General features: G+C 38.9%; 1 protein-coding gene across 4 annotated transcripts in view; it reads left to right on the top strand.

Moving 5' to 3' along the window:
- Positions 1 to 25,425, top strand: part of tnr (tenascin R (restrictin, janusin)) — a 157,943-nt gene that overhangs the window by 120,435 nt on the left and 12,083 nt on the right. For all 4 annotated transcript variants that reach the window (XM_069718325.1, XM_069718326.1, XM_069718324.1 and 1 more), the window contains 6 exons: positions 2,149 to 2,268; positions 2,659 to 2,802; positions 8,980 to 9,099; positions 11,217 to 11,360; positions 20,834 to 20,964; positions 25,238 to 25,370. In XM_069718325.1, coding sequence (XP_069574426.1) covers positions 2,149 to 2,268; positions 2,659 to 2,802; positions 8,980 to 9,099; positions 11,217 to 11,360; positions 20,834 to 20,964; positions 25,238 to 25,370 — 792 coding nt within the window. The remainder of the gene's footprint in view (positions 1 to 2,148; positions 2,269 to 2,658; positions 2,803 to 8,979; positions 9,100 to 11,216; positions 11,361 to 20,833; positions 20,965 to 25,237; positions 25,371 to 25,425) is intronic.

Genomic DNA, 25,425 nt, shown 5'->3' with positions numbered 1-25,425 from the left:
AGCAGAATGAGTTTTGTAATTAGAGTCTGCCTCTGAGGTTTTTTCTTTTCTTTCTTTTCTTTTCTTTTATTCTTTTTTTTGGTCACGCTAAAGGGACACAAAACCAAAAATACTGTTTGGTTTTCTTCTTTTATGGTACTAGATAACTGACGTTTGCCACATAGACTCAGTAGCAATCTAAATTACGATTAATTTTTTATTGTAAACTCAAAATCATGGTGTTAATATTAGGGGATATTTGAGAAACAGGTGATATAAATGACACTAATAAAGAGCAGGGCATGGAAAAGGAGAAAAGTGAACTCTGTCGCACACAGACACAGCGCAACAGAACAGAGAGGGGACAATAAATAGCCCAAATTGCAATGTACCTTCATAATAAGATTGTGTAGTGGTAGCATTTATTTAGGTAGGTAGGTAGGTAGGTATTTACTTTATTAATCCCCGAGGGGAAATTTTTTTCAAAATTCATTTATTTGAAGTCATTTGAATTAAGTTTTGTGTTGGAATTTGTTATTACAAATTTTAGTATCGGCCTTGAAAAAGCCACATCAGTCGATCCTTAGAATAGACACCAATTTTAATTGATTCTTCTCAATTATCTCCCAATTTCTTCTTGTTAAAATGTTTTACTTCCAGCTGTGCCGCTATGATCCCTTATGAACTTACATATTATTTCAGTCAAATTTTATAAATGACTCTTTCAATTTCAGTTTAATTGACGTACTGTGAAAAGAAGCTCTTAGAATAAGAGAGAGGGGTGAAAACAAATGGAGAACATAGAAAAGCCACTACTGAACAATAGAGCGATTAACTTAGCATCAATGCCAGAAACACCTGCATGCTGTCATCTGATTGCTGTGCCAGTTTCAAATAATACCCTGGCAGCTTGGAGCACCATCTCCCTCCCTCTCACTCTTTACATTCGCCCACACACCAGAAGCGGATTTTCAAAGGTGAAATTGGACGGGGATTTTGAGACAGATGTACAGTATTTCTTGCACCTGTCTTTAGACTCCGGTGATACCGGTGTCCTGCTTTGATCTCGCATGTTTGAATGCGAGCCTCGATGAGAGACTGCAGTCTGGCTTTCTTGGAGTAATAAGGTGTGCTTTTAGCGTTACATTTGAAATGTGCTGCGTTCTTGGAAGATTCATCCACAGTTATATACGAGGTGGTTTGGTTTATCCGGCTTTGACAGTCACTCCGCTTATATAATGTTAATTTTGTTGTGATTTTCCTGGCAGACGCAGTGTATAGCAGTACATCTCTGACAGAACTCTTTCCATTCAGAAGCCTTCATGACAACAATACATTTTTCAGACTTTATTCTTGGGTACCACATTCGCCAAAGCAAACATGATTAGTAAGAAATGCATGGATGAAAAATCACAAGCTAAATAAATGCAACTGTGTCTTATACAAGTCAAATTCAAATAAATTCAAACCCAGAAGTATTAAATTTCCCCTTCTGTTTGTTAATAAAAGCTATTATTTTTTTCAAAGAAGAGAAGAGGGGTGGAGTAGTTTGTTTGGAAATGTTTTTATCTATGGTGCCCACCAAGGGATGGAACACTTCCCTCCCTTTTTTCTGAGTCTTACTTTCCTGTCTAACTATCCTTCTATTTATTCCTCTAATAGCTCAGGACATGTCGTGAGTTTAATTGTTGACTCAAATTGTTTTCACTGTAACCTTTTCCATGGCAGCTGAATGGTCTCAAGAGGCACATAAAACACACCGTCAGCAGGGGGATCTCCTCTGTGTAAACTCTCCTTGGCCTCAATACTAATGCCGCCCATTGTGTTCTTTTACCTGGATGCAGCTCAAGTTCTCCTGGAAAAAATATTTTTTAATCCAAATTTGTATTAAAAATGTGCGTGGTTGCATAGACCCAAGGACAGGTTTGTTTATGTAAATGTAATGAAGAGGAGATTAAAACAGGGATTACTGACACACTTTGATTTTTCAAGGGCCTTCTTTTTTTATTTTGTTTTATTCCTAAACTTGCTTTATAATCTGGCACACACTGTTTTCCCATTGTACTTTTGGGATTAGAATAAACTCCGTCAGCCATGACATCGGCATTGTTTGGCCTCCAATGTTATGACCTGATGTTAACACGTCCTTACCGATCACCCCCCTTTTAGGCATGGACCCACCGAAAGAGATGACGGTGTCAGATGTGACCGAGGACGCAGTGACTATATCCTGGATCAAACCTCTGGCTCCATTTGAATACTACAAACTATCCTACCAGTCGGCCAGAGGTATGCACTACACTACTTACTGTAATGTGTATCTTAACTGCATTTTAATAACTATTTATTATATTAACATACACAAAGCACAAGGCTGTGTCTTGTTGCAGTTAAGTGAATGTGACATTTGTTGCAGAGGGTCTCTCTGATTTAATGTATATTTCATAGTAGGGCACCCTGTTACACACAGCGTTATACCTAATTAATTATAACATTTTATCTGTAAATTTTAATTACATTTTTAATTAAAGTTCTATATTGATTACATTTTAGCCCATGATGCAAAACACACACTTAGTGGGTTTTGTGATTTACCCTGTACATGAAGAAATATAATATCAGAGTGATGTCAGCAGCCCCAATGTTTTTTTTTTTTTTTCTCTCTGGTGCCTCCTGCAGGTCGAGTGGACAGCGTGGTGATTGACAGCGAGGTGACAAACTACACCTTGTCCAGTCTGTTTCCTGCTACAGAATACGAGATCAGTCTCAACGCCGTCAGAGGGAGTCAGGAGAGCAAAGTTATCAGCACTTCTGTGTTCACAGGTAGGAGCTAACTAGGAAACCAGCCACACTTTCCTGATGATCACACTGAACTGGTATTTAATGGCACTTCCTGCCATAATTCATACATGTAGCTATTTGGGTTTGAAGAAGGGTGATGATAGTCCCCTACAAAGCTCTGATTAGTTTCTCCAACCCGCAGAAATGATTATTCTGTTTCAATTGATAAACTTAAACAGATCACATTAAAGATGGGGCTGAAACGAACAATTATTTTTACCATTAATTAATCTGAGTTATTTTCTCAAATAACTTATTGTTTAGCCCATCAAAATTAGTTAAACAAATTGCTTGTTTTGTCAGTCGAAAACATGAAGATACTCAGTTTACTGTCATCTGACACACTGAAAATCATCACAGTTGAGAAACAGAGTTTTTGTTATTTTTTCTTAAAATAACAACTTAATGAACTCGACTAATTAATTAATAGACTAATTGTTGCAAACGCTTTGGTTAGAAGAGTGCTTCTTCCAGATTTTTAGGAGGTTGGTTGTGGAGGCTGCGTACTATGTGAATGTTATTATCTCTACTATAATAAATTCCCATTCCTCACTCCTTTTGACTACAGTTCTCTGATAAAAATTCACATTGCGTGAGGGTGGCGCGGTCAAAATGTTTGCTATTTAAAGTAAATTAAGACTACTCCCTCTGCTGCTAGATTTATGAACTAGTTCATCTACCCACAACAAAGCTGTACATCAAAAAATCAACAGACTCTGATACACAGATGTCAGACAAAATGTAAGAGTACAGCTCACACTGCATGAGCTGCAAATACAACTATCCACTCCACGACCCAGTAATTGGTAACCCCACTTTGAGCGATATCTCACTCTCTGCTTTCTCTCTCGCTTATCATTTTATCCGTTCAACTCACTTTGATCCTCCAGTATTGTTATGCTGTTCTTTATCTCCTTCAGTATCCTTTCTCTTCTCCTTGCTCCATCTATGTCTTCTATTTCCTCTGTCTATCTCCCTATTACTCCCAATTTGTTTTTATAAACGCAAATTATCAGGTTTTCTTTGCTTTCCAAATGAACATGAAAGCTCGCTGTCATAAACACGTGACCAGGAGACACCGTTCTCCTCTGTGAAAGAATTCCAGTATCCCGAGATTAACACACACTCCCAGTGCTGTATGCATAATCTGCAGTGTGTAGAAAAGAAAACTGAGGGGAGCACAGAATTGAAGAGTAGACAGAAGGTGTGTTTGCATGCCAATGAGACCTGTTTCACCCGGAGCTGCCAGGTTCAAGAATCCAGTAAGAAGAAATAAGCTAAAAGAGGCTCTTTTTCTTGCTTTCTCTCTTTCTTCTCCTCCCCAATACTTTATTATCAGCTCCTTCTTCTAACAATCCCAGTGTACTTACAATGAGCAGTGCCGTTGGGGCTGTAACAGCCTGAAAAGAACATAACTCCAAAGTCAAGCTTGTTAGGAATGGTAAATAACATTTTCCTCACATCGCACAATGCCCGACCAGGGACACTTTAATACTGCGTTCAACAACAATACATAAACAGGGGATTTGGGAGGGTAATCCAACATTGCCTGGGCATGTATGTAATGACTTGAGTAACACCGCAATTTCGACCTACTTTCTTCCCATAATCAATTACTGTGAGAGGAGCTGAGAAAGCAGGGAGCCATATTTCATTTTGCCAACACAGCAGGTACTGCTAATATAAGATGAATTTGGCAGGGTTGACACTAAATAGACTATGTGAGGCCCTGTTTAAGGGCTAATGACAGAGCTCATTAGCAAAGTGTCAGGACCCCCAGTGAATTTTGACTCTTCCCAAAACTGAAGTTTGTCAAAAGGCCATTAAAGTCCGCCCTACTTGTCTTAATTTGTTTTTCTACCAGCTGTGTCAAAAGAAAACAGATGAGTGTGTACACTTAAAAGATTTTTAAAAAGTAGTGCAGTGCACATACGTTGAAAAAAGACATCTTTTCAACATTCACCGTAAATGTCCCTTGGATGTCAATGTTTAACGTTGAAAAGGCATGTTTTCTTTTAACGACTTTTCACATTCGCCATTGTAGCAAACATAGTTGTTAGTGTTCATTCGGCTTAGGTGCTGTGAAAGGGAAAGAACTTTTTGGGGTTTTTTTCCACATTTTTAAATGCGATTGTTTTAATAGTCGGGCAAATCCTTCTTGAGAAAAGCTTACTGTGGAAGAAGGTAAAGATGTCTGCTTCGATGGTCTTTGGACCTGCTACTGCAGGGCGGCGGCTCCGCCTACACTACTGGACAAGTTTGCCAGCGTTCAACTGAGGGTCCCCAACAACACATCCACAAAATGTTAAGGCCAGGGGACGAACAGCTGTTACGATATGCGTATATACGTACAGAAATATCTTGCATTATAGTGTGGCTGTTAAAATATCCCTGTCAATAAAATTACCAATTAGCACTGAGTGACAGCAAAACCTTTGAGGGATGAAGTATGAATTAATAGCAGATTAAACATGCAAATTAGAAATGGAAAGTCATATATCTGACTCTCATGTTTCTTCTATATAAGTAGTAGATAAAAAAGGGAAAGGGAAAAAAAATGGAGTGTGCGGTGTTCATTTCTGAAAACCTTTTTCTTCTTGCCAGAAAATTGTGGGGCTTGTTATACTGGACTTGTCTTTGTTGTCATGCAGTCTCAGTTCAACATTTCTACTTTAGTGCAGCAAGAGCACCCTTGTATCAGGATCAATTAGAGGTGCAACATTTTTAATTTTAACGAGGTGCTCTGTTATTTTGTATTGCCACTTCAGAAAAAGACAGAAAATACCACTTACTAATGTATAAAAAGCAAATCTCTAAATAATTGCTAATTATTTGATGGCTAACAAGTACTTCCTGAATAATTTTGAAAAAAGGTTCACAATGATGCTAAGTTAAGAGAACTCACTTTAATAGAACACTTAAAACCATGTTCATGTTATGTTAATTAATACTTCCTGTGACTCTTCAAAATGATCATGCTCTTTAAGAATTCCTCAGATTCAGCAGCTAAATGGCACAAAACCAATTACGAATCATTACCTGCTGATTGGGTGTAATGATTGGTCATATCTCACATTTAAAATGAATGTATCAGCAGGCATTTTACCTGCACAGCACTACGTTCACCATCCAAATTCATCAGTCAGCAGGTTCCCCTGCAGCTCTAAAACAGCACAACTCACATGCAGCCTAAACACAGCTGGTGCAGGAGGTACAAATATTATCCCGGCTGTGGTCTGCCCTGCACGAGTGTTAATACGACACCACAAACACCAACAGACACATCCAGTGGAGCTCTGGGGTTAATATGTAGAAAGTGTTCGTACACTGATAACCGACTTTCTTCTGCTTTGCCACAGTAATGAGAGGGAACACAAAGATAGACTAGAGAGTAACATCGCCCAGTGTGTCACACTAACTGAACTGTCTGCTGCAGTCTGGTCTGTATAATGGCCACAGTCACAGCCCAAAGCAGGCTGACCTCAAAGCAGACCAACGCAACCGGAGTGTTGCTGAAATAACACATTCAACCACACACAAAATCTTCAGGAAAAATGAAACTGACTCTTTAGTCAGTTTCATTTGTCCTGAAGATTTTCTAAAACATGATTAAGACATTTAAGAGGAAACCAAGCGAATTAAAGACATATACTTGAAGAAACTGATTCGTTAGTTGAGCACTAGCAGTTAAGCGTTAGGTATCCCTCTAAAACATACAATGGATGATGTCTGTACCCAATCGTCCACAACAAAGTCAACAGCAGAATCAGAGCTATTGGCAGGATTATGAACTGTCCCATTTTTTTTGTTAGTTAGCCAGACTTTAAAATAAACATTTTTGACTGTAATGTAAACAAAGGTCTTTACACTGCCAAAGATTTTATGGTAAATAAGATTGTGTCTTGGTGGTGTTCTTGAAGACCAACAGAGCGATGAGTCTGTGGGTCATATAAGTGAGTGCGGTTGCTGTAATTTACAATATCAATCTACAGTATTAATCCAGCCCATTCTCTATGGTTAGCAGTGGAGAACTGGCCAACAATTACAGCAAGTAGAAATTAAACAATAGCCAGAATCATGCATCAGTATCTGAATTAGTATCTGAATGTCTTTGGACGTTCAGAGCTGAGCAGCAGCTTGTTATGTACGCCGGGGAAACTTCAACGTTATCTAATTCCAACTCAGCAGTTGAAGGGGAAAAAGCTGTCATCACGATGATAGCTGTCATACAGGAAAGCTGTGGCTCAGATGGTAGAACAGGTTGGTCACTAATCATAAGGTTAGCGGTTCATGCTGAAGTGTCCTTGGGCAAGACACTGAACCCCAAGTTTCTCCTGATAACAGATGAGCACATAAAGACTGTCAAATTGAAAAAGAGCTAAATAAGTGAAGACCATTTACCAGGATCAGTACATTGCAGGGGGAATAAAAAAGTCTTGAACTGCATGTTGCACGTTTGCCGGCACCGTATTCACCACTGAAACTGTATTAAATGTATTGTTTATTGTATTATTTTGGTAGTGACACTAGAAAAGTACCACTTGGTCCAGTTGACCAGCTCCGACAAACCCTGACTCAAACACTGCACTGAGCTTTGAAAGCTCTTCACTACAGAACTGAGTAATTTTTTTCCTGTATTTTGATTGTGACAGCTTTTGTGACAATGTGGAAAGATTACTCCAGTGTTTGGGGAGCTGTCATTGTGTCACTGGCACTTGGTTTTGTGATTTTCTCTGCAGTCAGTGGTGTCATCTGTGGGAACAGCGAGTTTCTACTGGAAGAAGCTGCCAAATTCACAATTGTTATCTCTCATTTATTTATTAAATTCTCAAATCTTTTTTTCGAATGAAAACACAATGGTAAACACTGGGACTTGACTTTCAGATACAGATCCGAGTATGACGTAACTGGCTCACTTGTGACTCACCAGTGTAATCAGGAGATGGGGTGATGATTGGATTATCACAGGCCCTGATGAAGGAGCATGACCTGTTTATTTTTCTCTTTTTTGCCCATCCCCATTGCCAATCTAATTGACTTGGCCAGCCTCCCTTAAATTCACTTAAAGCTTTTTGCAATTAAAGTAATGATTTTAATGAAGTTCGTTCATCTATCGCAGATATAAGAAAGACTCACGTCTGTGTGCCAATGAGAACAATTCTTTTTTTATTATTCTGATGAGGGCAGGGCAATATTAATTACCTGATCTGGGCAGAGCTCTGGATCACATGCACTGTTCTGTGTTCTGGTGCCACGCTCTCTGCTGTGCCAAAATAACACGCCTGAGGAGAAATTGGGGTTGAAACACTGAGGTTAAAGGTATAATTAAATTCAAAACTCAATTTTGGCATGTCCAGCAGTCACAGAATGAAATTAGGTATGGGGAAACAATCTGTGGAGAATATATGAGACTTTCTACAGCCTACAGTATTTCAATGCATAATTTGTCTCAGATGTATGTTAGAATTTGAAGACACAGTGATTAAAATAATTAATTAATCACTATAAATGTAAGGCTTTTCAGTGTCGGGTTTCTATAATTATAGTCTAAATAAAATGTTTTTTCCAATTTTCTCCAAAAACAGTTATTTTTTTGTATTATTCTTCTTACAGCGGCCAACCAAATGAGAAATCCTGCAAAGGCTCATTTAAGAGCTTTGTTATGTAATGCAGTTAATATTGGACCTGAAAACAGTAGTCAAGCAGTTGAATAACCCATCATTGAGTAATTATTTGGCAACTATTTTTAATATTTATAATTTGTTTTTGTTTCTAGGCAAAAATGACAAACCTTGTTGGGATCCAGCTGCATAAATGTTGCTGCTTTCCTCTGTTTTATATCTCTGATATTGGAAGATGTTGACTTATCATTATCTGTAATTTAAAATAGTATTGTTTTGTATGTGTTTTACAAAACTGACTTCTTTTTTTTTTTTTTTTTTTTTTTTTTTTGCTGATGTACAGCAAATAAGGTGACTTTGAATGTGTGTTGCAGTTAGTAAGTAAATCCTGGTAGTTCTAGGTTCTGAACCGTAGCTGATTAGCTGTACATCACTGAAAATGTCTCACACATGTCTTGGTAAGGGATGTCCTTGACTGATCCTCTTATTGTTTTTGTCAATAAACTAAGCTTATATTTTTGTTGTATTGTAATCATAGCGATGGATATGCCAGCTGAGTTGACGGCCCTCAACATCACTCCACAAGGAGCCCTGCTGAGGTGGAATCCCCCTCTGTCCAATGTAGACAACTACGTGCTGACCCTCACACACAACCAGGGTGAGTATTCATGCATCTGCTTTCAGACATTTTATTTTTGTTAGACAATAAATGGATGCACTCACTATCACCAAAGGACAAGATTCAGTCTGCTTCAGTCATTTGCATATGATCATTAACACCCTTTGTTTTTCCTGGGATATCACTGGTGGGACTCCTAAACAGGAAATAATGAAAAATACAGCAGATAATCTTTCACTCTGACACTGCCTTAAATCCGTTATCAATTTTTACACATTTTTAAAACACTGTTGCTGTCTGTATGCTTCATTTAGTGTTACATGAAGCATTTTGTAAGTGGGGCACGTTGTGGTATAAACAGATATTTACTGGAGAAGTTGTTATTGAGAAAGTCACTATATTTATTGTAAACAATAAAAGAATAGTACTATAATAGTAGGGCTCCATGCAGTATAATGAGCAGCAGCAGGTTCCTCGTAGAGATGTGACAGGCACCATCACGCCATTCCCATTAAGAAGTAAGATCAGCGTGATGCGTCCTTCGGGGCAATATACTGTAGATCCATTTGTCTTGCTTTCAGAACAGTTCATTATGCTTGGTTGAAGTACTTAGCCTTGGCATAAACAATGCAGTTATTACAGAGCATGCGTTTCTGATGCAGCCCGTGTCTTCAGTGGCTGACAGCCATAGCCAGATAGGAAAGAGATAGCCATATTGCTTGGGCCCTCAGAATCAGTTTATAATTTGCTCCCTGAACCAAGTGGATGACTGCCAAGCTGCAGTTGGTAGCCAGTTACAGACACAGCTTAAATACACTTGACTTTCACAACTAGAGAGTAAATAAGAAAGTCGAAAAAGTTTCAAAAAGAATCAAACAATCAGCACCCAGAGTTGGCAGTCATTAGCATTCACAAATAAATATTTTAAAATAGTAGGTCAAAACAACACTTGATCTGAACCATTGTTATTTCTCTGACTTTTATAAACTGGCATAGAAAATTGTTCTGGGAAGAATATTTCTCATTTGCACATGACCCCACACAGTACACCATGCCAGGGTTATCCAGAGAAATCTTGTGTTACTCAGCTGTTGGAGTCGGTGTGTAAATTACACCCTGACAGACTGGAGTGCAGCCAGATTATCTCAGATACAGACACAGTATCTATATGCCGGACACATATTTGGAAAGCAGCCCCGGCCGGGGTTTAGAGAAGTGCAGTGTAAGTCATGGACAGATTCCCATGAGAGTTAATGTATTAAACCAAGGTCAATAAATAAATATTCCACTGAGTATTGTCCTGCATAACAAAATAGATTCTTATTGGCAGCAACACCCACATAAAATCTGAGTCATCATGGTGTCATCAAACTGCATGTAAAAAAAAAAAATCAATGGTGCATCATGGAATAAAAGTTTATACACGTGTACTGCATGGTCTACAGGCATATGCAGAATCAACAAGCATCACAGTTAGTGTGAAGTTAACACATACTTGTTGTCCAGGGACAGATGGCCAGTTCAAAAATATCCAGGAATTATGCTTATGATACATCAGAAACACATTTTGGAACCAGAATGAGAAGATTTGGAAAGAGATGCAGCTCACAACGTTGTCGCCATAAATTAAAACTCTCTGACTAAACAAGATCTCGGACACCACAGCATTTATATGAAATATATTTTCTACTGAATTTGATGTCTTACATTCATTCTCTGCAATCATTTTCTTCATCACTAATTTTAAGTCAGTTCAGAAACTTCTTCTGACTGAAATGTTAGATTGGTAATTAAGGTATAACTTATCTGAAATCATTCAGATAGATATATTAGTCATGACAATACTTTTAACTGATTCTTGGAATATGCAGTGAGATAAGACCACTGTAAAAAAAAAAAAAAAAAAAAAAAAATTCAGTCTATTTCATGTTTATTAATTTTCAAATTAAAACATATTAATAGTATGCCACAGTACTGGCCAAAAACATTTTTCACCAGAAGCCCAAGTGGAGGCGAAATCCACTGAATTCAACTCTGAGTGAGATTCATATTTTGTGTAAAATGTAGCTACTTTCAGCCATGCTTGTTGCTGTGCACCAGTTATGCGCAAAACTTACGTCACATAGTAAACATAAGTCTTGTGCGTGTTTTTCCAGTGACGGCTGATACTTTCCTGGTAGAAGGCAACACGCAGGAGCACCAGTTGTCCAACCTTAAGCCGAGCACCACCTACTCAGTATCCCTCTACGCCACCAAAGGACCCCTCACTAGTGGCACCGTTATCACCAACCTCCAAACGCGTATGTATTTATTTTATTGGGCAGGTCTTGGTACAGTGGGCGGCACGGTGACTCAGTGGTTAGCACCGTCGCCTCACAGCAATCTTCCAGACCCAGCTTAAGACTTTCTGTGTGGAATTCAAATGTGTTTCACCGTGTTAGCGTGGGTTTCCTGAGGGTGCTTAGTTTCATTTACAGCAAAAACTATGTATGTTAATTAGGAAATGTACTGCTCTTGTTTATGACAAGGGCAAAGGCTTTGCAATGCTTCATAAGTGGTTAAAATGACCCAAATGCGGTGGATGCTTTTCTCTCAGGGATTAATAAAGTTTAATGCAACACAACAACAACTGCAATTGGAGGGATTTATAGTTGGATGAAGAGCTGTGCAAAATTGCAAAATATTTAGCTTGCTATTGTTTTTTTCCATATCACTCTACACTGTCACATGGTTGTTTTTTTCCGAATGATTGGTAGCTGGACGTCAAGAAGGTGGGTCTTATCTAAAATGAGCCCGTCAGAAACAGGTTGCAATATGCAAAAACTTAGATATTGCTTCTCTAAAGAGCGTCATATGACTCATTAGGTTAGAGTCTCTCATGTGATTGGTTGTTAGTATTTTAGCCTTGTGATCTTTTTTTTTTCTTCTTTTTTTTAAATTAAAGTTTCTAATTTTCTCAATGAGACAATTTTCACTCCTGACCTGTGCCGATATTGTTTATTGCCCAGCTTTACATGTGAGCATGTTTGTGCCTCAAAGGATGCAAGACAGAATATCAGGAGATTATATTATTATGGATCATTTCACAGTACCACTCAGGTACCTTTCAAAAGCTTTGACTCTTTTATCTCTATATAACACCTGAAACACATGTCACAGGGATCTGTATCTTTATTGACACTTTAACCTGGTGAGGCATACGTTGTGGTGAGGATTAAACTTTTGACTGCTTCCCCTCCAGCTGACCTCACAATGAATGTAATCACCTTTACTGGCTGCTCTGTAGAGAGTAAAGTTAGGTGTGGGGGAATTGTTCCAGTTTAGCTGAGTTGCAGCTCTGTAAACTTTTTTTTCTTCTGGAGTTCCTGCAGGGGAAAAAAAAACTTTTCAGTCAGCACAGGAGTTCATATCCCCAAAGGAGCACCAGAGCTACCTGTCCTGCACTGCAGCAGAGACGAACTACTCGAAACAGAAACAAGCTCTGACAGCGTACGAGAGCAGGGCTGCACAGACTTAAAAACATAAATGAGGTTTAGGAAAATTGGGTGTACCTCCAACCATGTCAATGCTGTAAATAAAGATACCAACTTATACATAAGTTGGTCTTGGCAGTTTAAGGTGATTCTAATTTGGAAACAGATGCTCTGCTCGTGCGTCATGTTCCTCAGCTTCTCCAGAGCACACAAAAAAAGAAAGAAACACATTGCTATCCTGGTTGCAGTCCCTCATAAATAAGGGGAATTGCTGTGACGTAAGCAGCACCATGGTGTGAGCTGAAAGGACAAAGGTTTTGTTTTGATTTGAATATCATGTCTTATGGAATCAAGAAGTTGCTGGCCTTTGTTGCTCTCCCTCTGAGTGTAATAGACTAAATTTATTCTTGCCATGCCTTTCTGGTAAACATTATTATCAAGTGGGAAAGACGGATCAGATTTCTCCATATAAGGCATCAGCCAGAGACTCACTGTCCACTTTAATTTAGAAGAATACCAAGATTATAAGATTCTATCGTGCTGTTACAGAATCTACATGTTAAGCTTCAAACATACGGTAGTAGCAAAACTGAGCCTGTTGTGAATTTGACAATAAACACTCCTACCTTGGCCTTCTATTTTTTTACAGTATTTTCTCATGTTGCCCTAGAATAGGATAACTTTCATATTTAAATTCAGTGATAAATCTCTTCATCTTGACCTCAGTTAACAAAGTGACTTAATTCAGTAAAGGAAAAAAAGAAATAATCCCAGACATCAATCAAGTGCTACCAAATGTCAAACATATCAACAAAGTTTAAAGACTTTTTGTTCCAGCCTCCCTGTATACACACACTATATCCAGAAGGCTGTATTCACACTGCTGCCCTGTTTATGTCAGCTTTTGACTAACTTTCTCTTTGAATAGTTTGCTCCTCTGTCTGTCTCTGAAGAGAGGAGAAAAACTGGTCTGCTGGTTTAGTTTATGCACAGCAAGTCTGTGAATACACTTACAAGGAAAAATATTTATCCGTCATGACTAATACTCCTGTCAAGTTTTCAATTCATTTCAGAGCACAAAAACTTAAATAAATGCTTTGCAGTTAAATAATATGTACAACTACATTTTTAAAATCAAGTGAAATACATTCACAACTGTAACAGACAACAAACAACAGGGGCCTAAATACACTTGCAAAAAGGCCGGTCTTAAAATGGGATTAAAAAATTAGCATAAATGTGTGTGTGTGTGTGTGTGTGTGTGTGTGTGTGTGTGTGTGTGTGTGTGTGTGTGTGTGTGTGTGTGTGTGTGTGTGTGTGTGTGTGTGTGTGTGTGTGTGTAACGGTTTGAAAAACACTAATATTCTGGGGAGCGTATGAGCATAAATCTACAAAACAAACAGCAACATAAGCCAGTCTCACCCAGCCTCACTTTTTATACAAGGTATTCGCTCCTAATTTCTTACCTAGCAGTATAATAGCTGAATATTATCCTGCTAATGTATTACTACTGCACTACACTACATATATTTGCATACAGTTTCTGTCACATAGCTGTTTCAATAGCATTTTACCTGTTAGTGGGTTCTTAATAAACTAAAGGATAGCTTCGGAGAAAGGAGTTGTTTTTTCTGGTCAGTGTGATGTATACAGTAACATCTGTGTAAATGGAAAGCTTGATGTCCGAGGGGTTAAAGGTCAACATTAGTTCTTGCTGTCAAGTTTTATCTTCTCTTTTAGGAAGGGATAGTCTTCCCACATGCGTGTTGAACACAGCACAGAGAGAGAAGGGGAGAAAAAGGGATGAGCCTCATCCATTCAGGTTTTTTTCAGTGGTGGTGAGGTTCTTTGTTGATTCCCAAGCCTCTTAACCACAGCTAAGAGTTGTTTTGTTGTTTGGCCTCCATGCCTCAAGAGTTCAACACAAAGTAAGACAGCTTGGCTCACCAAAGGCTGATATTTAAGCTATAGCGCTGGAAAATAAGGGATTTTGCTGCGGGTGTCTCTATAAGTCTGCAGGCTGCAGCACCAGGACTTTTTCCCCCTCAGATGTGTCTTGAGCCCACTTGCTGAGAAGTGCTGGGCAAGTTTTTGAAGCAGTAGAGATCCTTGCTGCGGGCAGCTTCACATAGCTCTGACTGATAATTGTTCACCAAGTGCTGAGTGCTCCTATTACAGAACCATAATCTTCATTCCTCAAGCCATTGATGCAGTTTTGACGCTTCAATGTACATTTAAAAACAAGTGCCTTCATATGTGCTGTTTATTGTTTTATGGAAGAAAAAAAATACTCTATTATCAATGTTCCATATGGTATTTTAAATTTAGTACTTAGTATTTAAACCACTGACAGGTGAAGTAAATAGTATTGATTATCTGGTTAGAATGGGTGAGAGTAGGAAAAATTGGAAAGCATAAGGACAATAAATTGTGTTGATTAGAGGTTTGGTGAGAGCAAAGCAGGGTGTTCCTCCTGTGAAGTGGTTAGCCCCTACAAAGACTGATCCAAAGAAGGACAACCGGTAAACCGGCGACAGGGTTATGGCTGCCCAAAAGTCACCAATGTGTGTGGGGAATGAAGGCCGCCCCGTGTGATCCGATCCCACAGAAGAACTGACATCCTGCTGAAAACTTTAATGCTGGTGATGCATTATCTGATTAACAGACTCGTGCAGGTTGTCAGTGTCTCTGAGTTACACCATAGGTAACAAAATAATTGCTCCAGGCTCAAGTGAAATTTGGTATGTTTACATGCTGTTTTAGCTACTGCAGCTGCCCAACTAATCAGTTATCTGGACTGCAAACTAGCTGTAACGGAGCACTTTTCCCCAGTGATTGTTTGTTTTGGTTTATCTGACATATATGTGTTCATACTCATAAGTTATATAGAGAGACTTTAGCAGGAAAGCTGATGCAGTTTGTTCAGCTTGGGTCCTTTGTTGTATAGATATGAAATGTAAATGTTTTTCCCTTTTAGTTTCTCAAAGGAGACACAAAGCAGTGATTGACAGAGCAGATATGCATGCCGTGGCACACAGTTGGACTTAAAGATAATAACCGTTAGCTTGACCATCATACTTCCATCTGTGAAATCCATCCAAGTAGCATGTGGTTACATTACATTTGACTTCATAAATACAAATTAATCTATACATCATCCAGTGATGGATTCACTTGCAAACTGGCATAGAGATGCGATATCCACTCCAAAAGAGTAACGTCCTCCCTCTCATCTCTCTGCAACAAATTGCTGCTGCCCATGCTACCTTTCCCATCTGCTGCTCCGGGTGTGTGTGTTTATCTGTTTCCTCTAGAATTGTTTACAGCGTGTGTTAATGAGTCATTAGATGTAGCCAAACCTATTCATCTCATTTCCATTGTTCAAACCTTCTCATCTGAAAATAGAGCTTCAGAGCTGCCAGGAACTGTGATGACACCTGCTCACCTGCACTTCATGCTCAGGTTTAATTGGAAGAGAGAGAAAGAGAGAGAGTCAAGAAGACAGATTTAATTTGAGAATGAAGACAAATAAATAATAAAGACAGGCAAAATGATGGTTACTATGTACCCTCCATTTCCATGACTTGGGAACTCCCCTCTCACCTATTCCCCACGTGGACATAATCCAGAACTGGTGTTCATCCACACAAGGGGATGACAAGAACAAAAGATGAACTCCATTCACTCTCTGGCACATTGAGTTAGAATGGCAGCCTTATGGATAAGTGGGGGGAAAAAAGGGGATGGACAAAGGATGGGAAGGCAAGAAGAATGTAAAGAGAGAAACAAAATGGAGATAAGGAAAGTGAAGCAGAGGAATACCCAGGTTGATGGGTGGAAACAGACAAAGGAGAAGGAGGAAAAGCAGAAATGAGGAGGCAATAAATCTGGGAAGGTGTATGAGAAGAGGAGTCACCACGGACTTTAGCACAGGCTGCAAAGTGCTGCTTTCATCTGAAAGTACACAACTCAGCCTCTCACTCTAAAACACTCTTTGTTTCCTCTTTTTCTCTCTCAATCCCCCTGTCACACTGTGTGGATCTGCCTATCACTGTGATGGAAGGCTCCCTGTATCTTTCAGGAGGTTATCAACGCGGGTACACGCTGTTAATTACCGAGCTGTCATTGATTTTTCCATAAGTGCACGCACACGCACACAAGCGCAAACACACACACACACACACACACACACACACACACACACACACACATGGATTTAACTGACAGGCATACAGGGAGTGTCTGTTGTGGATTTTCTTTCTGTGCAGAGTTTTATGAGATCTGGGTTCACTTGAGGGTAGAGCAAAAAGAGCGAAAAGACACTGGCCTTACTAGTCTACGAGAAAAGTTACAAATTCAAGCAGTTTGTAAAAGAAAAACACGAGTTTCACTACAGATAGGCGAATGGGAGGGGGAAAAGAGCCAGACAAAGGGAATCAGAGCAAAAGACAGCCATGCAGTGGATATCTTGATTTCATATTCACAGCGGTGACATTGGATTGCACAGCACACAACGCGCAGGACTTCATTTGTTTCAGTGCCCCTGCCTCCCTGACACTGAGAGCTGCTAGCTGACGATGTGCCCCGGAGTCATGATGTAACTCCGGGAAACTGATTTTCCAAATAGAGGGTCATCTATTTTCTATCATGTACTAAAATGAGGTTACAGCGTGTCAATGCTCCTGCTGCTATGTCGGAAGATCAGATATTTGATTCAAAAAAAGGGTGATGTAAGGTGGGGAAATTGAGGTGAGTCTCTTTGTGATGTGGTTAAAGTATTAACAAAGGCACTGTAATCAAACCTTGTTTAAAGCTGTGCAGGGACCAAGAAAATAGTTGGGTGATGTGATGTAATGTGCAGTAAAACTTGGGTGGGCTTGCTGATCAAGGACTTGAGTGCTTTTGAGGCTATAATATGCTGTGACTAAACACGGAAAACTGTCTCACTGTTTCTTTTTACATTGTCCTGTGGGGATTACAGACATGGAGGTTTTACCTACCTCATAGAATACATTTAGTGTCTGAAAAATGAATAGGCCATAAGTTATATTTGTATGAACATGAGTGTCTTACTTTTGTTTTCTTTTTTTCTTTTATCATCCGTCTTGAATGCTTAGAAAGTAAAGATGGAAACCTCGACTTGCACAGCAGTATTCAGATGAGAATTTTTACTTATTTAAACTTCAATTTTTCATCCTTTATTGATGTCCAAGCAATTCATTGGTTATAACGGGTTATATTTTACAACTGGCACTGGTATACTTTTCTTTTACAGTCTGTATTTCAAAAGCCTAAAATCGCTATTGGAAATTGGTATTTCATGTACAAATATTATTTAATATCTGCTGGCAAACTATTCAGACAATTATTTGAACAATCCCCCCTGCTACCTCACACACACAAAAAGAGAGACACTCATCATGTAACTCACTCAGTGCCATCAAACTATGAAAACTTTTGACTGACTGGAGGTAATGAGAAACATGTCTTCAGCGATCATTTTTAAGATGAAGGCCGTTGTTTGCTATGCACAGCTCACATTCAAGTTGCTTCGTCTGGTGGCAAAGCCAGCTATTGATTGTTGGTCTACGGATAGACCGTCTGCATAGCTGTGATAGATGTATGCCAAGTAAGCTTTACCTGCCAGAGTTTGAACTGCACTTTTTAGAGAGTTGCAAACAGAACTTTTTGACAACTTTAGTAGTCTTCAAATGTTTCTGCTGTTTGCACCATAACATCTATTCTTACTGAGCCACATACGTTTTCCTGAAGCCTGGTAGTAACATGTTCTTTTGAACACTGTTATTTAATGGAAGTTAACAAACAGAAACTCTGGTTTTCTGGTAGAGATGAGACCAGACTATAGTCGCATAAATTATTTTATATTATATGATTTATTGACTATTCGAAAAATCGAAAATCATGACTTATCCTTAATTGCTGTGTCAGAAAAAAATATTTTTTACAGGCTGTTTAAAACACAAAAATCAGCCACACCACTGCACATGTTCCCTCATTACGCAACCACAGTTGATCTCACATGCACCCTCCTTGTGCAGTACATATTCGGTGGTGAACTATGGGCCTGATTTACTAAGATCTCAAACAAAGGGTACTAAATACGACCGCAAAAGGAAATATCTTCTTTGTTGTTGGCTGGCAATCATCATTCAGTTCATTCAATAACTCAGAAATGTTATCACGGGAAATATTTCAGAATATTTTTTCCTCTGACATATCAGACATGTTTAAATGGGTGTAAAAACACGTTCTCTACGTATTCTTTAGTTTCCTGCGCCTCCTTCTCACCACAATAATAAGAGCAGCCATCTCTCCAGATTTGCGCACCTTATTAATACGTGTCCTTCAGTCATACTAAAATACACGCTAATCACTTCCCCTTTTTCTACTTTCAGGTTTAGTAAATATCATGGCGGGTGCTAAATGTATGTATTTGCATTTCCCCTCTCAGTATTTTGCACGTTCGAGTAGAAACGCCCAATATTACATATGCATTCAGGCAAATACGCAAAATGGACAACATGTGTTAAGTTGCACATTTGAAAGACGCAATCTTCACTGCATGTAGTTAATAGATCAGCTTGGACATTTTTTTGCGGGTGATGTGAAGCACGTGATTTTACACACACGGACCTTTCGTAAATCAGGCTCTGTATGTGTATCAATCCACGTCTCATAATAGTCTCCAACAAACACACTGTTAGCTCCTACGTGAATAATTTTTCCTAAATTATAAACTGTATCCCCAAAAATATTGACATTCAGACGAGCACAAAGACTTGTATTTGTTAACAATAAGGATTATGAGATGATAACAGCCTCAATCATTAGATCTGCATTTAAATCAGAAGCACTACACTTACGCTTTAAGTGGCAGAAAAATCGAAATAATAAAATCCTTTCCAGATAGTCTTCACCAGTAAGGGCATGGACACGGTTTCTATCTGAGCACTTTAAGTCTATTTATCTCAGACTCCGAGGTTTTATGAAGAGGCTGGATCACTGCCACTGGACTTTATCTGCTGCTGAGTCTGTCCAGAGATAGACAACCTGACCAGGCAGCACAGCAGGCTAAACTACCAAAAAAGTGTCCACCGGTTTCTGGTTGCTGGCCTAGTTATATGGTGAGTTGGCATAGATAGAGCATGCTGAGCCACAGGTAATCTGCAGGCTGGTAAAATGATGTACAAATCATTCTTTTTGAGGTTTTTAATCACATTTTACTGCCTACAGTTGCTCTGATTGTTGCTGCTGATGGTATTGTCTGGTGACAGTGAATGAGCCACAGCTCATCTTAATTAACAGAAAGCCTGCAGTACCCCAAACTGCCTGCAGTTTACTGTTGTGTGTAAAAACTATGATTATTTATCTCATGCAATTATTATAAAGCCCAGACATTCTTAACATGGAGGATAATAAATAATTCAATAGATTACATTGACATAAAAAGGGAATAAAAAGCAATAAATTAATGCATATTGGAAAAGAACATTATTAGTGAAATAAAAGCATAAATAGTTAGAACTGTCTCCTGCTTTCGCTCACACATACAGACGGTATATTTTACACATACGGATGATTGCCAACTTTTCTTTGCTTTATAATTATTCCTGTTTGCACAAGTTGGCAATTACTGTTTGCATTTGAATCTCTGCTCATTTCACAATAAAAACAGTAACTTCATGCACTGATTAATGCCCCATTTTTTAGACAGTGGCGCCAAATATTTTGTTAATTTCCTACACTGATTCAACCTTTAATTGTGAAACCTCATATGCTGAAAAGTTCCAGAAAACAAACAAAACAGCCTCAATACCTGAGCAATAACATGACATGTTGTTGTCATGTAAACAGAAATTAAGTCTTACTTTATCCAAACAAAGATACTTTGAGGGTTATTTTTTTTGTAGTCTGAAGCCAAACCAAGAAGGAACCTCTGAATTAGGTAGTTCTGTTCAAGTTTGTGAAGCCCAGGAATGGTACAATCACCTTTACGATCGCTTAGTGAATCTTCAAGCACACTAACAATATGACATTTTTGTAAGTACTTTTTCTGCCACAATGAGTTTATATAAGGCTGTTGCCATTTTGAAAAAAGCAGGTGGATAAATCAACAACTCAACATTGAAGAGTTGCATCTCATTAAATATATAATAGTACTGAAAGCACGAATACAGTGCACGTTTATCCCGCAGAGTTCTATTTATTGGGCGCACATCCCTGTTTCACACCCATATAAGCTGAGTGTAAAAGTAATGTCTTTTCTCTGTGTCTGGTAGCCATGGATGCACCCCTGAACCTGACAGCCAGTGAGGTGAATCACCGCAGTGCTCTCATTTCCTGGCAACCACCAATCGCAGAGATTGACAACTACATGCTCACCTACAAGTCAGCCGATGGCAGCCGTAAAGTAAGTGTCATGCGCAGCTCTTGTCTTAACTCTGTCTCCAACTCACATATTTTTATATTTCTGTGATGGTTAACATCTTATCTGCAACCAAAATGTGTTTCCATATCGAGTGCATGAACTGTACTTTTGTTAGTCAATTCCCCTGAAAATAGAAACCTAATTCTGTACATATTGTAGGAGATATTGAAACCACTTGCATTTGTGCTGAAGTTATTACACCCGAGTTGAACAGCGATGGGGAAAACATATTTATGCACGATCACATCTCTATGACAAGCACTTCAAATTCTAATTTTATCTTTCAATCATGTAATCTCTTGGTGTGGAGCGTGCAAACGTTCAGGCACACAAACACACTCACAGATTGATACACACAAGGGAATTACACAGTGAAATTGCCTGTCCAATGGACATATTACTTTAATGTGCCACAGCAGAGACATTGTTTACTTTGATTAAACATTTTGATGTGGCTGAGTAATAGTAGGAAAGCACATTAGGAAGAGCTGTGTGGTCAAAACACACGCACAGATCAACTCTGATGTAGTGATGATCTATCACAAGTCACTCACACACACACACACACACACACACACACACACACACACACACACACACACACACACACACACACACATAAGTGTGGCACTGCTGTGCGGTTGACCATCGGGTGTCACTCATGCACAAAGAATGCAACAGTAAGACTTGAGTTGATTTCTTTTATAAGATGAACTCTCTAAATCAGACCGACCTCCTTTCACAGTGCTCTCACTACTGATCCGCTGGCCTGCCTTTTTATCCTTTTCCTGGATAATGTTCTTTCTTTTGTTTTCTCAAAAGAATAGTAAGTCAACATTTTATGTGATGTTTCCAAGGCTGTGCATACATTTGCATGTTTAATTTACAGAGGATAAATTTAACTTTTTTTCCTCTCATAAAATATAATATGCATATCAGTTTATTACATGTATACACAGTATTCACATCAATACCCAAAAAGAAGATACCTTTTCAGGACGCCCCTATCGTTGCATTTAACTATTGCAATATCACATCTCCAGCTACAAAGATTGAGAACTTCTTTCATACCTTAATCAATTTTGTATTTGCGTAACATGTATTAACATCACTGTTGTATCTTAAACTCAGTGTTAAAAGTACTCATTATCTATTTAAGTAAAAGTACCAATACAGCAATGTAAAGAAAATGTATTACAAGTAAAAGTCCTGCATAAAGTAAAAGTGCAGGTGTTGTCCCTCTGCCTGATATATTATTATGACACCACTAGATGATTAATACTGAAGCATCAATGTGTAAGCAACATGTTACTGTTGTAGCTGTTGTCTCCTTATGTAAAAGACTACATCTCTTATTCTGGAGACCAAACAAATATTCACTGCAGAAAAGTGAACTTCCTACTTGGGCTGACCTTTAATCTTCTAAATATGTACTGTATATGATACGTATACACAAAGCACTCCTGAAATGAAATTAATGGGATGCAATAGGCCAGAAAGAGGACACTTTGTCCACTTGTGGGATTTATAGTGACGTCTTAGGATGAGAACAGACTCCAGCTGCAGAGAGCCAAAAGAAAACCAAAACAGACAAGTTTAATAGTGTTTAATAATGACGTGCCATCAAGTTGCTCACAGAATGAATGATGATCAGCAACAGCTAGTGTGCCCTGCCATAAGCTCTGATCTCCAACCAGTGAGTGGCGGTCAGTGTCAACAAAAAATGAGACGGTGAACATTCTGGACACAAGGGGTGGGCTGTAATTTTAATAACATATCATTTCAACAAAAGTTTTATAGATTTATGTCAGCAAAAATGTAACATTAAGCCTTCAAATATTTATTAAAAACTAAACAAAAATGATCTCAGTTCTTTAGTTGGTAAAGAACTGTATCTCAAAGTGAGATTCAGATCCTGTATACAGCACTGAGGGAGATTCGGAGGTGCAGCGGTGCAGAAGAGCTGCTGCTCTTTCAGGATGACTACATGATCACTTGCAGAGCTTCTAACTACTTCCTCACCACTGTCAGCAGATTCAGCGATGTCTTGGCCTGATTTTCTAAAGTTTAGGGGCGACATTTGTCCAATAATAACGCAGTTTGAGTCGGGTACTTCACCTGAGCATCTGCTGCGCTCCGTGAGTGGAGCTCTGTGTGTGAAGCAGGGCGGAGCTGCCCGGTGTGAAAAACAGGGAGGACAGAGGAGGAACGGAGGAGAAATAGCGCGTCCGTCAATTAAACTCACACTGACCTAAAAACCTGGAGAATACAGCAGCTCTCAGCCATGCTTGTTGCTCGATAAGCTGCATATGTCGTATGACCGCATTTCGTCAGCAGGTTGAAAAATTGCCATTATCACGATATAAATATTTGATATCGTCTGAAAAATGATACCGGTATTATCGTGAACGATATGATATGGCACACCCCTATTGAACACTGCTCTTTGATTATAAGAAAAGAGAGATGAAGGAAATATTTGCATCTGTTAGAGCAAATCTGCATATTTTGACAATCAAACTGCCAGCTTTATTTTAGCCGATATCAATCCATTAAAATATCAGCCCCAATGCTGATCCCTAGGATGGGCGCGGGACATCTCTACTGCTAACCTCACTTTGCATGTAGCTAATAAGCGTGTCAGCTGTATCACATTAAGCAGGTTTACAACCCCCAAAACGTAATTTCAGTCCATTCAGATGCTGGCGCTCCTTACCCATCAATATACATGGCAACAAAACATTGTAAAATCTACTAATTCAAGTTTGTTTACTTAGTTTTCACTCCTCTGTCTGTGCTTAGTCTGAGACTGACAGGAAAAGATGTGTGTGTCATATTTTCTCAAATACTTTTGAGGAACAAATGTTAAAATCACTGACATTATTTTTTGACAAACTGTGTGTCCTCTCGTCTATTTATGTAGGTTATTTAGATTTTAAAATCACTTTCATTTTACAGTTCTCACAGTTTCTCAGGTTATCTCCTCTTGACATCTGTTTTGGCTGAAAACATGCAGCCTTATCAACTCAGTTGTGGTATAAGCACATATGGATGAGGCTCACAACTGTTCAGCCAACTTACCCTCTTACCAAGATAATGGACTTTTAAAATCTATACAAAGTAGCCGTGAGATTAATTTCTTGTCAGATGAACGTTCACTGAATAGTTTGTAAATGCACATATCACTGCTGGTGAAGTGTGTGCCTGGAATGATAAAGCTCTCACACAAGGACAACTACACATTCACCAAACATCCAACCACTCAACCACACATACACAATCGATAGCGAGCGTATGAAGGTATGTATTAGGCTTGATAAGACAGGGCTGTTCGCTTGCAATAAAAATCTTATGTTGACCCTGAAAGCCCGGTGGGAAAATGTCATATCCTCTGAGACAGAAAGACACCATTTACCAGCTGCTGCCCTGCATAATTCACATGGAAACATTCCCTGGGAATGTGTGATTATTTTCTTTTTTCAACACTGACTGAATATTTCATCTTTTCTTGTTCATATTTAATGTGTATCCAGGCCAAACTGTAACACACATGCATACAAGCTCATAAACACATGTGTAGACAGGTTTGTTTGTTTTAAGCCATGTGCCAGTGGATTTATGTCACATTCAAGACAGTGATGCCACAGAAAGTCCTCTGTTACGAACAGTCAAACGGCTTGGCCCCTTCAGATGAGCTCAATAAAAGGGAATTGGTGAAAAACGAAGGGAAGTAACTGCACTGCAGTGTCATGACTCTTTCCACCAAAAATAGAAATGTTTGTTTCCTGATTGCTTCGCAGCTTCTCAGCTTGGCAGTCCGATAAAGAGCCTTTTATCTGGTTCTCTCCGTCTAGTTGCCTCTTCCTCCTTTGAGCCCCCACCCATCCACCGTTATCTTTTTTTGCTTCTCTGTTCCTCTATTATTTTATTTTTCACACACTTAAACACTCATACAGGAAGCAAGTCATGTGCTGTGGCCTGTGGAAGTGCAACTGTAACTTATATAATATTTTAATTGGCCGAATACGATTTTTCTATTTCTTCTAAATACTGTTCACCTCACCTATTTATGTTTCCATGAGAACATTATGCTACTGGAACAAAAAGAGTCTAACAGAATGTATTTTTACCCTGAGGTTTGCACTGAATGCTCATTAAATAATTACCTTTGCAGAAGGCTTTTTTTTTTATCTTACATAGTTGCCATCCTGCAATATGTGTTATGTGAATAAATGTGGTCCTGTGTGCACACTAGGAGCTGATACTCGATGCGGAAGACACGTGGATTCGACTGGAGGGACTGGCTGAGACTACAGAGTACACTGTCAAGCTCCAGGCTGCAAGAGGACTAGACACCAGCGCTGTAGTCTCCACTACCTTTACTACAGGTACAGCATACACACATTTACACACAAGCACGCATAATGTATTATTATTCTTTGA

Source organism: Brachyistius frenatus, unplaced genomic scaffold, assembly GCF_029030835.1.
Source record: "Brachyistius frenatus isolate BFR_SWC_R1_liver_20210118 unplaced genomic scaffold, ASM2903083v1 Contig_190, whole genome shotgun sequence".
In the NCBI taxonomy this organism is placed as follows: domain Eukaryota; kingdom Metazoa; phylum Chordata; class Actinopteri; family Embiotocidae; genus Brachyistius; species Brachyistius frenatus.
This window is presented reverse-complemented; position numbering and strand designations above follow the sequence as displayed.